The sequence below is a fragment of the Petromyzon marinus genome, chromosome 30 (genome assembly GCF_048934315.1).
Source record: "Petromyzon marinus isolate PM22_M1 ecotype Great Lakes invasive population chromosome 30, UKy_Petmar_22M1.pri1.0, whole genome shotgun sequence".
Classification (NCBI taxonomy): Eukaryota; Metazoa; Chordata; class Hyperoartia; order Petromyzontiformes; family Petromyzontidae; genus Petromyzon; species Petromyzon marinus.
In genome coordinates this window covers 1,690,419-1,707,423 of record NC_133696.1, presented here as the reverse complement: position 1 = coordinate 1,707,423, position 17,005 = coordinate 1,690,419, and the positions used below count along the sequence as shown (strand labels likewise).

Here is a 17,005-nt window from a genome sequence, read left to right as displayed (position 1 = left end):
CCACCCACCCACCCAGCTCCACGATGACAGCACGAGCCGGTGTTGAATAAAAAAACAAATATATATAAACGCCAATCGAACACAAAGACGTCAGAGCATAAACACGTGGCGCGCTAATCCTTCGCTGTTCGCGGTGTGCATTATGCAAATCGGGTCCCCTCCCCTCCGAAGCCTCTCCTCCTCCTCCTCCGACTCTCTCCGTCGTCGTCGTCCCTCTCCCCCACGAAGTATTACCGCCGGTCCAGCCGCACCCTCTGCGTGCCCGGCGCGCTCCAGGCGGCATGCCCAGCGTGGGCGGCCTTGCTGCGAGCAGCCGTGTCCAGACGCTGCTGAGCCTCGCGTCCTCGCGCGTCTCGTGGATGCTCTCGCTGCTGTCCAGCGTGTGCACGGCGCTCTGTGTCAAGTACAGGTAGGGGGTGGGGTGGGGAGGGGAGCTCGCGTGGGCGGGGGGGGGGGCTTTGGAACGAGCGGTGTTGGCGGCGGTGGCTCGACTGGGTCTCGTCCCCCGTGCGCTTCCAGGCGCGCTGCGATGATGATGACGACGACGACGACGCCGTCTTCCCTCTCCATTGAGCACGCGTTCTGTTGGCTTCGGTGGTCGCTTGCACTGCTGATGCTGCTGTTGTGACCGCAGCTTCCTCAGACACTTGGGCGGGGGGGTGTCGGTCCGTGCTGTTGTGGTGGGGGAGGAACTCTCCCTGCTAAACCTTCTGCTGAAAGAGCCGCGACGTCGCGTTCGTCTCGCCCCGGGGTGGCGTGGGAGCCAGCCCCGTGTGCCCTAGCCTGCGTGTAGTTGTGAATCGGACACTTTCATGAATTGTCTGTAATGCGGGGGGGGGGGGGGGTCTTAAGAGAGGAGGGAGGGGGTGTGTTGTGTAGGAGTGGTGGGATGAGTGATGGGATGTATTGTGAAGGAGCCATAATTTCCAATTCCGGTCCCTGAGTCAACAAAATCCATCATCACTCTGGGATGATAAATTAGCTACCACGTTGTGGGAATTCACCAGCGGTCGACTTACGGGGGGGGGGGATCTGACTCTCACGAGAGAAATTTGGAATTTCCACTACTTGTTCTGCCCCGCAAACGGATGTGAGCATCCCACCACTGCACTGCTTTGAGCAGATAATGGCATTTTCTGTAAAGTATTTGTATTAAGATGTAGTTATTCTGCAGACGTAACTTTTCTTTTGTTGGAAATTCTACGTTGATGACACATATGTATTACATGCAACGTGCGTGCAGGTAACATTGTGTGTTTGAATTGTATTTGAATGAGTGGGCTGGGCTACTTTGGTCTGGGTTTTTTTTATTCATTTTCAGCGTGAAACTTTTTTTAAAAAAAAAGAGGATAATAACCCAATCACACGTGACTATTCTTGTTCACAAAAGTCTACAGCAATAGTCTCTACCCTACCGTGCACTGCAGCATCAACATCTCTTTTCCTCACGTATATTAGCACATTTCATGTCAACATTTTCAACAGTCATCACTTGGCGAACAAAATAAGCGCATGCATTAAGAGCACGGTGACTCGGTTAGTCACTGCAACATTTTCTTTAAAACACATAGTTCATTTAATTCTATCGTGCCGAATATTAATACTAATCATTCACATCCCTTTATCAATCCACTGCTGGCTGAAGGCCTCCCCATGCCACGCCAATCTTGGGATTTGTTTGATCAAACGTAACTAAGCTGATCAGTGCCGGTTGACGGAGAAGGGCACGTTTAGATATCACTCGCCACTGATGTTCGCCATGGCCAGGAATCGAACTCAGGTAGCTGCGCTGATTCGAGGCAGTGCGCTCACCGCTGAGCATCGCCCTCCTGCCCATTTACACATCATTCACTTATGAGATTGTAAACATTCAAATGTGGGAAAATATCCATCTCAGGGCGCCAGATGCGGTTGTGAAATTTCCTCAACGACCCATGTAATGTTGTTTTAAATCAAGAAATTCCTAAATTTTAGCAACCGTGAGTTGTGTTTGTGCTTCCCTTGTCATTGTCCCATGGGATAATAGACGCAATCCCTTGCGTAGACGTGAACCCGTCCGTACGAGTGAACCTATCTCGACTGACTCTCCAATGAAGGGAAAATAGTCATAATGCGGCCGCGAAACGTGTTGTCCGTGCGCATTTTCAGTAAATTAACCAACTCGTTGGCCGCTCGAACACGCTGAACTGTTTTGGCAGAGGTACACCAGCCGTGCGTACATTATGGGCAGTTAAGCCACTACAGTGCTTTACGTCATCGGCTGAATGTACGACTAAATTGTGTACGTATGATAATGAAAACATTTGTCTGCAGCATACTTTATTATTAAGGAACACAATATTGAATTGTATGGCTTAAATGCATTTGAAAATACATTTCGTTAAATTAATGCGATGTTTGTGCTGATAGTTGGTGATGTTTTGTACAATTTATTTATTTTTAACAAGTTCTTTGTACAATTTCTTTGGACAATAATGGGTGCAATTGTTAATCTTTTGCCAATATAGTTTGGCAAGACAAGGGGTGACAATCGCATATACACGACATTGGATATCCCACAATGCATCGGTCCACTCATGTAGCTCAGTTGGTTAAGAGCAGCAAGCCCACTCGGTCTTGAAAACATAAGTTCAAATCCAGACAACGATGAACTCAGCCACACCATCATTCCTCCAGTGGCAGTGAATTGAGCTTCACCTTACAAGGCTGCACGACTCTGTGTGAAGTTTTGGTTAGACTGGACCCTGCCATGAGAGTGTGCAATTTCCACCACAAGCTCAATAAACAGAGTGTGACACTGGCTTTCGTGAGCCCTCACTGGGACGTCCTTGTCATCGCCATTGTTGTTGTCGCGAGGCTGTAACCTCTTACTGCTGGGAAAAGCCACCCTCGATTTTCTTCCATCCCTTCCTTTCCTTCCTCCTTGTTCAGTAATGACCTCTGAACTCTTTAACGTTGCCTCGCTGCTGCCATCTCGTACACCGTCTCCCTCTGCTTCTTTTGCATTGACTTGCTGTCCGCTCTGTGACTGGGGTTGGCCAATATGTCAATAATTTCTCCATGCCACTTATCAAGAACTGAATTTGCGCTTCGCTCGGCTTCGCCCGTTGCCCCGACGATCGTAGCAATGCAAAGGAGTGGAGATGTGAACCCAACGAAACAAGCGAAAATCTTTTTTTTTGCCTTACATCTCCCATTGAGGTTGACCATTCCCTCCGCTCACTGTCTAGATGAGGGTCAACAAATGTGCAGTTATTATCAGTGCCATGTGGTACGACTAAATATTGCCAAATAACTTTGTCTGCGTGCACCGAGCCCTAATAATGTGATGGGCTTCCTCGCTCAGGTGCGACCCTCTACTGAACATATTTAGCCCACTGTCTCGTTTACGGTCTCGTCGCCGCGGGAGCTTGGAAGCGTCGGGCTACAGAGGTTTGTTTGAATTTTGAATATTGTCACTGATGAGGCTTCTCTGTGCGCGTGCGACTTCATTGACGCACTTTGTCATTTCCGCCTGGCTCCTCCTTTCCAGAAAATGCTTTCAAACGGCGCACTTTTACGTAGAGGACAACGACTCTCCCCGGGTGATCCCTGCCATCCCGCTCGCCGCGATGCCAGGTACGTGTCTCCCAACGGCACCCCCGCTGATGGCGATGATGATGATGGTGGTGTTCAAAAATCACGTTTGTTTATTTGTCAACGACAAGCTCTGACTGAGCCTCGATGTTCCTTTCCAGGACTGTCCTGTGTTGTTGGCGTGGTTGGCCAGGCCATGAATGTGCGTTTGGCTTGTGGATGGGGGGGGGGGGGAGATGTCGTAGAAAACTCACAAACTTGAGCGGGGTGACGCACAAAGCTCTGCACGGTTGGATTCAAGAACACAGCTGTACTTCCGCAACTTTTTTTAAGAAGTGGGAAAACCCACCCGCGGATGGGCTGACACTCAGGTTCACAAACCTCACTTGCTGGACTACCACCCCTTGGGCCATCTCACAGCTCAGCGGGCTTGAGAGCCTCACGATGGAGTCTGTAATCCACCAACCCCTCATGGACAGCCCTGGAATATGGGCGTGTGGTGCCACCCACTCGAGTGAGTTCACCAGAGTGTACCCCGCCCCGCCAACTTTCCTGAATGTTAAGAACGAGACGGAGCTAATCGATGCTCGATTCGACTAGTGGCCTTGACCCACAACAACTCAAGGCCACGTGGTGGGGGGTGGGGGGGGATGGTTGGTGAACTGACACACCCTGAGGACTGCACTGCGTTGAACACAGGAGGCGGCGTGTGAACGCACGTGAACCCTCAGCGCTGCGTTCACACACGGAGCGGGCAGCGAGCCTGCGTGTTGATGATGACGGGATGGCTGAGCGTCGCTGTGCTCCGGTAGCCGGTACCACCGTGCCGGCTCCCGGTGATTGGCGGGCACCGGTTAATTTGTCGGCGCGTGTGCTTTGTGACGTCCGCTGTCCGCTCGACGAACCGCAGCGGCCGTGACGCTGCTGCTGCCGCTGCCGCCCGATGCCTAACGATGGGGCAGTGGGGATGTTTGCCGTGAAGATTGGAATCGTTTTATTGGCCCTAAGATTCGGGGCAAATGCCAATTTGGGAAATGAAGGGAATGTCGCTGTGCCGCGCCATTAAAGCGGAGCGATGCGCGTTTGTGTGGCAAGCACACACAGAGATGTGGGAATGCACAGCGAAAGTGTTCTTTGTGTGGTGGTTTATCTCTGAAGGGAGGAAGGGTCCTCAATGTGATCCCTCTTGGCTCTGAGTAAAATACTTCGTATGCAATTTAAGCATACTACGATCGCACTCTACATGATTTGTTATTTAATAATGTGCAGTTTTATACAGCATCGCCCATGCAAATTGCATCTCGCAATCGCCGTGGAACCACAGACAAGCTGGAAGGCAGCGAGCTAGTGCCAATAATTGTCCAAGCTCTGCTGTCCTCTATAAACTGAAAAAAAAATTTCTCCAATTAATGTGTGTTAATACATGTGAGATGAAACCGAAGCACCCAGAGAAAACTGACGCTTTCGAGGATGCAACCCTCCATCCCAGACAGAAAGGAAACTCCAATTATACAGGCGTCAGGGTCGGAATTGAACCCACGACCTCCTGCATACAAGGCGAGGTAGTTAACATCTCGACACCGTGGCGTCCCTGTGCAAGCGGTTGGAAGTTCCACATTCCCATGGCAGGGCACAGTCGAAAGATAGGGCAGTCGGTCCGATGAAATGTTTTTTTCCGCGAGGGGGTTTGGCACACGCCGTTAGGAAGTCTTGCTCTCAGCTATGAATGTCCACACCTGGGGCTGAAAAAAATGATGGTGTTACATTCACTGCTTAAATTTAGCACCCGACAACCGCCAAGTGCTAAAACGATGCGGTGACATCATCTCTGTCTTCTGTTGTGTCACGGGGATTGAAAATGGAATTAAAATATCCCCAGTGTTGTGAAATAATCATATATAATTATACTAATGAAGATTTACTATAACGTGGCTTTTAGCAGATACACGATAGTAATGACTATACCGTACATGAAAATCAGGCCATGTAATACTCGTATGTGATATTACTATAATTGAGATGATGAACAGTGTTCTGTTAGACCGTGGCAAGCCCTCTAGACGCGCACAAACCCTCTAATACACAAGGAGGGTGAGTTTCTGCTCTACGCAGCAGGGCATTCATTTTACATTTTACGTGTGTGGCAATACCAGTTGAAGCTCTGGCATACCGTGCATTGTAGGCTTGGGGTTTGCGACGTGTCTAAGAGATTGCAGTATAGCGATGGATTATTGAATCTATCTGTGCGAAGCTTTGTGCTTTTTATCTTGTGAAAACCGGTTTCCTTCCACATGACAAACACGTGTCCATGGACCGGAGCAGAATGAGTATCACAGGCTGTGGTGGATATTTAGTGATACCAAATTCTGTATTTGGCAACAAAATAAAAGAATGGATTCTACAATAACATACTTTATTAATCTAGGTCATTGCATAATTCTCTTTTACTGGCGGGTCAAACGTATTGTAATGACTCGGATCGTACGAGCAAGTATAATACATATTGTCTGGAGCGAGGTCATTCGGGGGTTTACTTTGTTTTATTTTGTTGAGAATCCTGTGAGTGTCACTTTGAGATGCACAAAAGATTGTAAATCAAAACACCGTGCCAAAGACTGCCAACCATGAAAGATGGCGATGGATGGGGGGGGGGGGGGGGGTTAGACCTTCATCCAACAGCGGATAGATCATGGCTGATGATGGTGACAACGATTTTGTTAGTTTAACACGTAGGCTTTCGCGACCAATATTATTCATAATAAAGGTTTTTGGGTTAGATCGCGTTATTTATAAATGTGTCGTAACCCTCCACCACCCGACACGGCCAATCATCAAAAAATGAATGAATTAGTTAAATGACGACGTGGAGGGTTACGGCACATCTATAAATAACGCGATCTAACCCAAAAACCTTTATTATGAACGAGGATGTTGATGATCATGATGATATTCATAAAGATACGTGAAATTGTATTTAAAAAATCTGTGATTAAATCCTTTAACATCACTCCATCTGACATTTAAAGCAGTAAATTAAGGCATTGCGTTGGTAATTATGTCTTGCATAGTAATTCTACCATTGAGAAAAACAATATTTTAAAATGAAATGCGCTCAATTGAATCATTGGCCATGCCTCCTGTTCATACAATAACACAGCCAATCAAATCCTTGACTTTATATCACCGTGAATTCATGATCTAAGCCATCAACTTGATTTACCGCTCCACTAAATAAATCTGTCAGTAAAATATCGCGGACGATCACACTCGATGTTGGAAGGAGCTCTCGCAAAACCGCTCACTCTGTGCGCAACAATCAGCTGGGCCGCGAACGGAGATACAGGCCTGTAGTAACTCAGCTATTCTATTCTATTTCGCATTTGTCTAACGCCCTGTCAGGGCAGTTAGCTCATATCCTGGTCAATGTTAGTTCACTTTATTGTCTGCAAACATCCCAGCTAACCAGAGTAGGCCTGGAAAAAATGCACGCGCAGCAAATGACTGGTTAACACTCAGCGAGCCACACGAACACTTTCAAATCCTGGCTGTGAGCACAACAGAGATGCATTTTCAGCAGCAAAACGTCTATTTCTCTCTGAACTGCATAAACATATAAATGTAGACTTTGTATATACCACTGCTGTATGGACTAGACACTCTCCAGAGCTCTTCTCGTGGAAGTCATTGAGTCAATCGTGGGGAGAGTAATTCACGAATGTTCAGGCCCACACTTTAATATTCTATAGATATTCTATATATATTTTATGGAATGTGACATACGGAGATAGATGCTATTTAGGAAACGCAACGTAGTTTTCATCTCGTCGCGCTTTAAAGTCACGGCATGCACGATTGTAATATCCCACACACACACACAAGCGTGGTGAAGTATGGTCAATCAACCTCTCACGGCCCACACGCTATGGAGAGTTATTCGTTCAACAGCGGATTAACACACAAATGACTTTACGTGTACACGCATCTACTCGAGTGCATAAATGTCTTGCCTATGTGTCGGTGCATGCATGTGGAACTGAAGGCTGTGTTCCAAGAGAGCCTTTTGATTTATGCCGTGTTGGATTAAGTGATGTATTGCCATTTAAAGCAGTTGTCATCGAGTTTAAACTAAATCCTTTGTGTGTGGTCTTATTTTGCGTCCAACATCATTAACACCTTTCATTAGCCTCTGATCACCATGCCATTGCCAACACATGGGGCTCGCTATCATCAATTTAATTTTCTGTTGCCAACAACGTATTAATAACTCGGCGTTTTAAAAATGCCCAACCACAGCAAATTTCACTTTACGCAGATGTGCTAACAATTGACGAACGAGACTAATGTAATACTATCTTTTAAATATTAGTGTCCTTTAGAGGGAGAAAAAATAATCCAAATCCACTTAACTTAAGCAGTCACTAAAAATATGTCTGTGTTGAGCCGCGTAGATTGTTGGGACAAGTGCTGTTCGCGAGCGCCTATTGTGAGCCCAGCACTGCCTAAGAGTGGCCAGCACAACAAACATCTGACCGCCTTTGTCTCCCTAGCGCTATTGTTGACCACACTACAGTACTCCAACCATCTACTCAGTTTAGGCTGAGTCAACCTAAGGGAGGCCAGCACAACATACATCTGGCCGCCTTCGTGCTATTGTTGACCACACTACTCGGACCGGCTGCTTATTTTAGGCCGAGTCGAGCTACTGGAAGCCCAGTTTGTGGTTCCCATAATAATTGTCAGTGGAGCAGCGTGAGACTGGCAGCTGAACCATCCTGACATCTTGGGGCTGTGCACAAAGGAGTGGAGGAGTGGAGCCATCTCTGTCGTCTGTCATGGATTGTGAACTTGGGAATCCAGACGGTTAGAGGTTTAAAGAGAAATCCTTCTAGTTTATCGTTTGTCTCACTTATTTTATATTTGGTTGTATTGCTTTCTGCCACGCCTGACTTGTAACACGAGTGCATTGTTTATGACACAAATCGATTGGCGTCCACTTATCTGACGTTCATTGTTTAAAAATGAACGAAATCACAACACTTGTTTTTGCATTGTGAACGAAGAATATATTTTAACCTCATCGACGCTCGCAATATTCCTTGTTTTTAATACTGACAGCAAATTTGCAAACCGCCTGCCTGGTAACATGAGCAGTGAAGAATGCTCATCTTCACTGGTGACCCTGAGCCAGCAGTGGAAATTCCACATTACCATCGAAGAGACCAGTCTCTGCCTAAACTGGTATTGACTCGCCACAATGTGGTACCGACTTGGTCAGCCTCTGGGATTTAAACTCGGAACCTTCCGGTTGCATTCAAAACGCTGCAATTCGCGTGTGGAATAGGCAGATATTGTTATTTTTTTAACGCACATTTGGTATCGTTACATTTAACGGGGTTCTTTGTCTTGGGCTGTCCACGCCGCTTCGGATGACCTGGGTTAGCGCCGTAAATTATTCACCGGGGCCCCGTGTGCAAGAAATCATCGCCCCATTCATTGCCGTTGCCCCCAGTGTTTAAATGACAGATTCCAATCAATAGTCGACATCTGCCACCCTGTCGGTCGGCAGCGAGAGCGTCACCGCTCGCTCGCGCCGAGATGCAAACACGCGCACAAAGACGATACCGGGGCCGTGCGTGCGGGGAAATGAAATTAGAACGGGCAAATACGGACGCGGATTTGTGTCAACACGAGGCCACGCTCGCTCGCACGCAAGGAAATTGGGCTGGTGCCGCTCACAAACACAGCCATTGCTCAGTCTAACACCGAGTAGGCTTTCGCGACCAACATTGTCCATAATAGAGGTTTTTGGGTTAGATCGCGTAAATATAAATGTGTCGTTAAACCCGCCACCACCCGACGCGGCCGATTAGTCAGGTTTGTCACGGAAAGCATGGAGAGCAAACCCACAACATTTACAAATCGGGTACGACATTTCGCCTGTAATTAAAACTAGCACCATCAGCCATCGCTATGTTTGTAATACAGCGAGCTGCCAACATTGTACCATCCATGTAATTGCAACTCCCGTCGACCAAAGACAGATTGCTCTCTTTATTGTACGCACGTTGGACTCCTTTCGCACCGCACGTAGCCAACCGTGGTAATCAGAGGTGCGGACAGGTCCTGTTCGCAAGCACCTATTGAGGTTCGTAAGGAACGTGACTGGATTGGTGTGAGCAGCATCATACCCCACCGCCTTCGTTTCTACATTGCTCTGCTTGATTCGTTGATGTTTGTCCACATGTGGCAAAGACAAAATATCCCCGTGTAGCTTGAACAGGCTGTTGGGGCAAGTGTTGTTCGCGAGCACCTATGAAGACCGACACGGCACATAAGGGGGTGGGTGGCCAGCACCACACCCGACCGCTTTTGTCTCCCTTGTGGCGATGTGTCTGTGTGTGTGTGTGTGCATGTGGGGAGCGGTAGTGCAGCGGTTAGTGCTACGCTGCGCTACGAACCCGGTGACCCAAGTTCGATTCCCGCTCATGGCCAACACCGGTGACAATCATTTGAACCGGTCCTTACCCTCCCCTAGGTCGACTCAGCCTTAAATCAGTACCTGCTGTAGTGTGTAAACATCGCCACTGGGGAGACAAAGACGGCTGGGCGTGGTGCTGGCCACCCACCCCCTCGTGTACCATTCCAGCTTTCACAGGTGCTGCTCGCTAACAGCACTTGCCCCAACAGTCTGTTAAGGCGACACGGGGAATCTTTGTCTTTGTGCGTGCATGCACAGATCTACGCCCCCACCCCACCTCACACAGCACCCCCGGTATCACCAATTAAATACTCTCCATTCCACGATACATTTCAATTGTTGCATTTGACGAGGCGCCCGTCCCGTTTTGCAATTGTGTTTGCGCGCCTTGCGTGAGGCGTTCTGTGTACCCGCAGCAGTGAGGGGCCGATTCCGATGTCTGCTACCTCTCCTTATTTGCATAATGCCGTTCCTGGGAAGCGTAAAAATTGGCCATTGTGCTCGCAGCCCCAGGGGGTCGGCGCGGGGGAAAAAGTGCAGATTGTGCAGGTGACCTTTGCGCGCCCGTTGGCATTTTAGTGTCAAATTTGGCAGTGCGTTTTTGCTGACTGCCGCTGTATTTCGCTCACCGCAGAGGCTCCGAGTGAAAGATTAAATAAATAAATAAATGTGAAATTGATGGGGGTTGACTCCCGTGAAGATTCTGGGAGTAATGAGGCATACATGTCCACCCCGCGCGCGTTTTACGGAGACGTTAACGTTTAATAATTGCTCAATTTTATCCGTGGCCGGAGACTTAACCACATTCCGTGCCACTTAGCAATGGGCCGTGCATTTCAATCTGCACAGATGATCGTATTGGAATACTGTTAACCATCCCACGGTTTCTTTATATATCAGCAGTTATTGATTGTTTTAAATGAAGGATTTCGCTGGTGAATATTAACGATCGTGGCTCGCATTGTTCTCTTCGCGAATAACAGGAACTGAAATGAGTGCCCTCTCGTCAGCGCAGTGAAATGAGCGGGAGTGTTTCGCGTGATTCTTAGCGATGGTTATTACTACTCCCATTACTTATATTTGTTGTGCTCTCGTCGCGGTCAACAGGGCTGAGAGGCCGCACTGAGGAGGGGGGTTGACGGCTGTGATCGCTGACGACATCCCCACAAAGCCGTGTCGCCCGTGGTCGTTCAGGAATATTCCTTCTGGTGTCAAAGCATTTCCTCTCTTCGACGTGCGCGCGAGTGCATGCGCGCGCGTTCCATTAACACGCCAGCGGCGGCGACTCTCGCCATGATGCACTGTGCAAAATGGGGGGGGGGGGTGGGGGGGGTCCACGCCGTTCTTAGGAACCCGTCTCATCGAGGCAGGGAGCGTTCGCACGGTTTTCTTTTTGCAGACGGACGGCAAATCTCTGCGGGGAGGTCGGTTTCACCGAGTCGGGTTTTACCGCCGGATTCGTGGGCAGGTTGAACGGTCGCTCCTCCGTTTTTGCTCGGATGTTCTCGCCCGCTGTTTAATCGCATCCTTCTATGTGCCCGCATGGGCTCGGTTTTTCTATTTAGGCCTCTTACATTCCAGACGCACAGCTGTAGCGTGGTTCGTAACTTGTAATCAGACCTCTGTTCCACTCACGCACACAGCTAACATATATTTTTCATACCACTATTTATCCAGCTACGTTTGTTTAGTCAAGCGAACGCTCGATTGCTTTCGACCTTTTGGATGTCATCAGCAGAGTTCGCGGCTTGTTAAATTCAACCCTGCCGGGTTGCCAGATGTTATTGGCGAGAGTGCTCCGACCTAAACGACAGGGGTCCACCGTTCAGCGCAAAAAATAGCAATTTTGCCGTGCGCGAAATTCATTAAGCGTCGACGCGGAATAATCTCGGTATATCGTGCACGCACCGTACCAGCGAACCCTGCGTCCCACGCGCGTCCCTCCCACGTGAAATCTCCACTCGGGCATTGAACGCCCAGTCGCCGCGCTGTCGCGTGCCGAAGTTGATTTTAAATGCCGCTTTGGCGACAGCCGACGACGTTTCGTCTTCACGCAGCGCGCTTGCGCCGAGAAACTCGCCAGTTGGTCCGCCCGACGCCGTCTCGGTGCCGTCGTGCCCGAAGAACGAGTCGCACGGTTTGCGAGTCTGCCACTGCAGCGCTAAACAATTATTTTCCCTTTTTATTCGATCGTGCTATTGCACGATGCAAGCGTTGCAGACTATCCAATTAACAGGAGCATGACGCAGAATCGATTATCTCCCTATCCGCATGCCCCTAACATTAGCTGAGGCAGCTGCTCGTGGTGTAGATGACGAATGACGGCAGTCAGCCAAGCGTGTAGACTGGACATGCATTGATCCCTCGATTTTAAATCGACGCTTACGGCAATATAACTGCATCGGATTGTGAGTGTAAGAATCAGTTATTTACTTTATATGTAAACAATTAGAATATAAGATGCCAATGTTACATTAAAGCTTTTGTGGAGTGAGCAAAGCCGTACAGACGAGACAGAACGAGATAGGGGGACGGGGGGGGACGGGACAGAATAATTAATTCTTGAATCCTGACCCCAAATTGTGACGAGTCGTCGAATCACTGGGAAGGTCAAATTGTCACAGTCGGGGATTGACGCAGGTGCCCAAAGCCCCAACGTGTCAAGCGCTCAGCAACGAAGAGCACTCAACAAAGATGTCATGGATAAGAGTGTAACAAGTCTTTTGTATTGAGCAAAGTCTTATTAAGGGCTTGGGAAAAAAGAAGATGGGAGAGAATTCCAAAGTGGAGCAAAGCAAGGCAAGAGAAGTGTCGTGGCCTGCAGTGCGGTTCTGCACTCTGCCCCAACTCAAAAATGTTGTTTTTGCGTGATTTGTTTTCCTATACTTTGGATTCCTATCGTGTTTTTGTTTTGTTTGTTATTGTCATGTTCTGACCCACCCCGACTGGACATCTGTGAAAAAAAGCTTCATAGCTCATCGATTTCCTCCAGTATTAATAAAGATTCTCATTCTGAAATCAGGTGTGGAGTGCAGGTGCAGTGTTCACCGATCTCCTAGTTTAATCCTCCTGTCATCCTCTCCCTGTGTGTGCGTCTCTCTCCGTCTCTAAGCAGAGGAGATGGAGGGCATTCCCGTGAAGCAGTTTCCCCGACACGTCGCCCGTCTCTACGCCGATGGCCAGCGCGGCTTCGCGCAGGAGTTCGAGGTACGGCCGCAGACGGCCCGCGCCAGGCGCCAGCGTCGCCAGGCCGCGGGCGCCTTGTCCGCCTCTTCGGCGAGCGAGCGGTTCGCGACGGGTCAACGAACCCAGAGAGTTCATTGACGCGACGAGGCCTCCGCAGGCGGGCCCGGAAACGGCCTCTGTGGCTGCCGCCCGTGGCCCTTCGGCAGAGACGGCACGAAGCGCCGCAATGAGTCAGCGCGAGTAACGGGGTGGGAGCGGCGGCGCCGTGGCTAACAAATAAAAAACCTGGCCCCACCTGCGTTTGATATCCGGGCCAGGGCTAACGACGGCAGTGGCGAGCGATGTCTGACCGGCGGGGAGCTTCCGCGACGGGGTTCAAGCGAAGCGTCGGTCGACGCGACGCCGAGCGGCGCGCGAACCGCGAACGCGTCGGCGGAGAGCCGCAACGGCCGGGCGCTCCTCTCCTCAATGGCACCGCGTGCCGCCCCCTCTGTGCAGGAGATACAGAGGAGCACTATGGGGAATGGCGTGACGGCCGATCAGACCAACCACCCGGAGAACAAGAGCAAGAACCGCTACATCAACATTGTGGCGTGTGAGTGTCGGAGCGCGCCCGCCCCGCGTCGCTCACGCCATCGCGCCAAGCGCTTTGGCTCTTCTCACCTCCCCGAGAAGGTGGCAGTGCCGATGCGGATGTGGCGTTCTCGCCAATTAATAGGTGGCAGCATCGGGCTCGGGAAACCGGGCTCGGTTATTAAAAGGTGCCAGTGTGGAATTTCAGTTTTGGTCCACGGCAGAGAAACAAACTGGAAAGCCGGTCTATTAGGGGAGGGAGAGGCTGGAAATGTTGCGCGCGAAGACGTGTACACACGAGTTGGGCACGTGCCGTTGCAGCACTCATACAGGGCGCGCTTGTCAATGGGGCCATCCCTGTCTCTCTTGACTTCTCGCCTTGGTTAAAGAATATCAAAATTGTCATTTTCATATTTACGTGTTTTTTTACATCATGAATATTATTATTATAAATAGTCTTACCCAATGTCTATACAGTTGTAGGGATTGGCATCGGCTTTGTCCGTCTGGTCCACAACTTCGTCTCTCCACAGACGACCACTCGAGGGTGAGGCTGAGAGTGCTTTCTGGAAAAGACTCCAAGCATAGCGATTACATCAACGCCAACTACATCGAAGTAAGTTGCACGAATGCACGTACGTATGTTGAACTTCTTTCGCACCGCACGTAGCCAACCGCGCTAATCGGAGGTGCGGGGGAAGGACGACAAACTAACAGGCACAAAGCAGTTTGCAAAAAATTAGTTCTCAATCGAGTTGCGCGTAAGTCACCGTTCTTTCAGTTTCAGTTTATTTCAGTTTTCAGTATCAGTTTATTTTGGTATAGCCCTGTGAGCCATTCGGCTCTTGAATCGGGTACAACCACAACAAACAAAAAAACAAAAAACACGAACAAGACAACATCTTAAAGTGACTATGTGTGACTGTGCAAACAGAAAATCCATGAAAAAAACAGCAAAATATTCCTGAATAAAGCACCGTACACCAACGCTGTGTGCAAACAATCCCAGTGGGATGCAAGTCAAACAACAACAACCACAATAAAACTTAGATTAAGGCCATCAGTCTAACTCCGTACTACTGGAGAAGTCAGCCATGGTGTTGTGTCCACTTTGTGGTCGGTGTCAGTCAAAGTTTTTATTTTCCCGGTCGTTTTACTCTCTCTTGGATTTGACATTCCCAGAACGGGTTGTCCTGCACATTCGTGCGACTTAAAAACAATGTTTTTTTTCGTGATTTATTTACCTTTCCTCTACTTTGCACTCCTATCGTGTTTCTCTATTGTTCGTTGTTGTCATTTTATTACCCGCCCCGACTGGACATCTGTCACAAAAGAGCTTTGTAGCTCATCGGATTTCTCCAGGATAAGTTTATATTCTGATCCGATTGTGATTATTGTTTTGCCTGTTTTTACTTCATGGCTCTACGTTTGTGTTTGTCTTTTTTGCTCCGATATTGTTCCATCTGTGTTCCCGCGTTGAGGCGTCCGCTAAGATATCCCGTGGAAGAGTGCGTCGCCCCGTGTGAGAGAACGGCCCACAGAAGCGGATATCACAGAATTACTTCTGAGATCCCTTCAAGTAACCTTTTTATCCGTATGCCCCGCTACGGAAAAGTGTTTGTCGAATGGCGAAGTGATATTTTTTCATCCATCGAGCTGAGATTTGCCAAATGAAAAGGAAAACCGCATTTGTTATGATGGGTTTTTCATGTTACCAGTGACGATTGGGCTCAGACCGTCAACACAATACCCTGGAGAACCCGTTTTAATGAAGGATGGATGCTTGGGGTAAACCCACAATTTCTGAACTTGACCGTAGCTTCCTTTCGGTTAACGCAGCCTTATTTGAATAATAATGCAGCGAGTAAATATCAGCACTGGGGAGACAAAGGCGGCCAGTAATGGTAGTGGCCACTCATCCCCTCGTGTGATGCCCCGGCCTTCATAGGTGCTCACAAACTGCACTTGCCCCAAAAGTCTGTTAAGGCTACACGAGGGGGGGGGGGGGGTATCTTTGCCTTTGTCTCGTATGCGCGCCTGCATTTCATTTCATTTCCCAAGATTACGCGCCCAATCTTCTCCCACTGACACGTTGGCAGGGTTACAACAAACCTCGAGCCTACATAGCCACCCAGGGGCCCCTCAAGGGCACGTTCGAGGACTTCTGGAGAATGGTGTGGGAGCAGAACGTGCGCGTGGTGGTGATGATCACCAACCTCGTGGAGAAAGGACGGGTAAGCGGACTGACGTGAGACGCGCGCGTCGCTGCACGCGACTCCGTGGCCGCGCGTTGCTCGAATTTGCCGCCGGGGGGTTGCGAGCCTCCCGGCGCGTGCGGTGCGATTGTTCTACGCGGCCGTCGTGAACGTGCCAGCGACACGAGAGCGGTCGTTAGCGGAGCGCCGATCAAATAAAGCGATGGATTAATTCTGCCCTCTTCACTTTGTTAACGGGTTTATTGATGGGGTTTTTTTTTTGTATCATGCGGCCGAAATTTATCTCCCAAACACTGTGCTCACGCGAGCGGTACGTAACAATAATGACTGGAATACTTTACAAACATTTTACTTTTGAATGTGTAATGATAATTACAAAAAAAAGTGTTTTAATAGCAAGCAGCAATTGCAGTCGTTGATGTTTATTAAGGATGTTATAGGGCCGATGTTGTAAAGTGTCATGAAATTGGCACCGTTATGGATCAGCTTGCAGGATAGCGCTAACACCTGGGTGTCTAAACACATTTTTTGTCAAGATATTACATGGCGCAAGACACCCCTGCTTCGTATAAATGAAGTTGAAAATTGCACTTCATACTATCGCAAATGCTCATTCATTGAAACGGCAGCTTCCTTTCCGGTTCGTAGGGACATTTTAGTTCATGGCAAACGTGGTGCAATATTTGGAGCTCGTATCTAATTTTGCAGTCTCGGAAAAAAATTGGCAGACTCTTTTGTTTATTTACTCAATTTTATCCGGATTGCAGTTTCAGTGTCGTGGCACGCAAACAATTCGGATCTCCCCCGCACAGCAGTGCGACCCTTGCTCATGTTAGAGAACGGCCCACAGAAGCGGACAGCACAGAGCTACCGCTGAGATCCCTTCTTCGTGTGACCTCTGGTCCAGTCCACACAGTTAGTGACGTTCGTCGAAGGATGGTGACACCCGGTGTGCTTGTTTTATTCACGCAGCTGG

At 49.0% G+C, this 17,005-nt stretch overlaps 1 protein-coding gene across 1 annotated transcript in view; it reads left to right on the top strand.

The window, feature by feature from the left end:
* The window catches only part of LOC116947433 (receptor-type tyrosine-protein phosphatase gamma-like), a 188,386-nt gene that overhangs the window by 134,508 nt on the left and 36,873 nt on the right, over positions 1-17,005 (top strand). Inside the window, 5 exon segments of the mRNA XM_032963163.2 lie at positions 3,533-3,618; positions 13,167-13,261; positions 13,739-13,835; positions 14,347-14,429; positions 15,913-16,047. Coding sequence (XP_032819054.2) covers positions 3,533-3,618; positions 13,167-13,261; positions 13,739-13,835; positions 14,347-14,429; positions 15,913-16,047 — 496 coding nt within the window.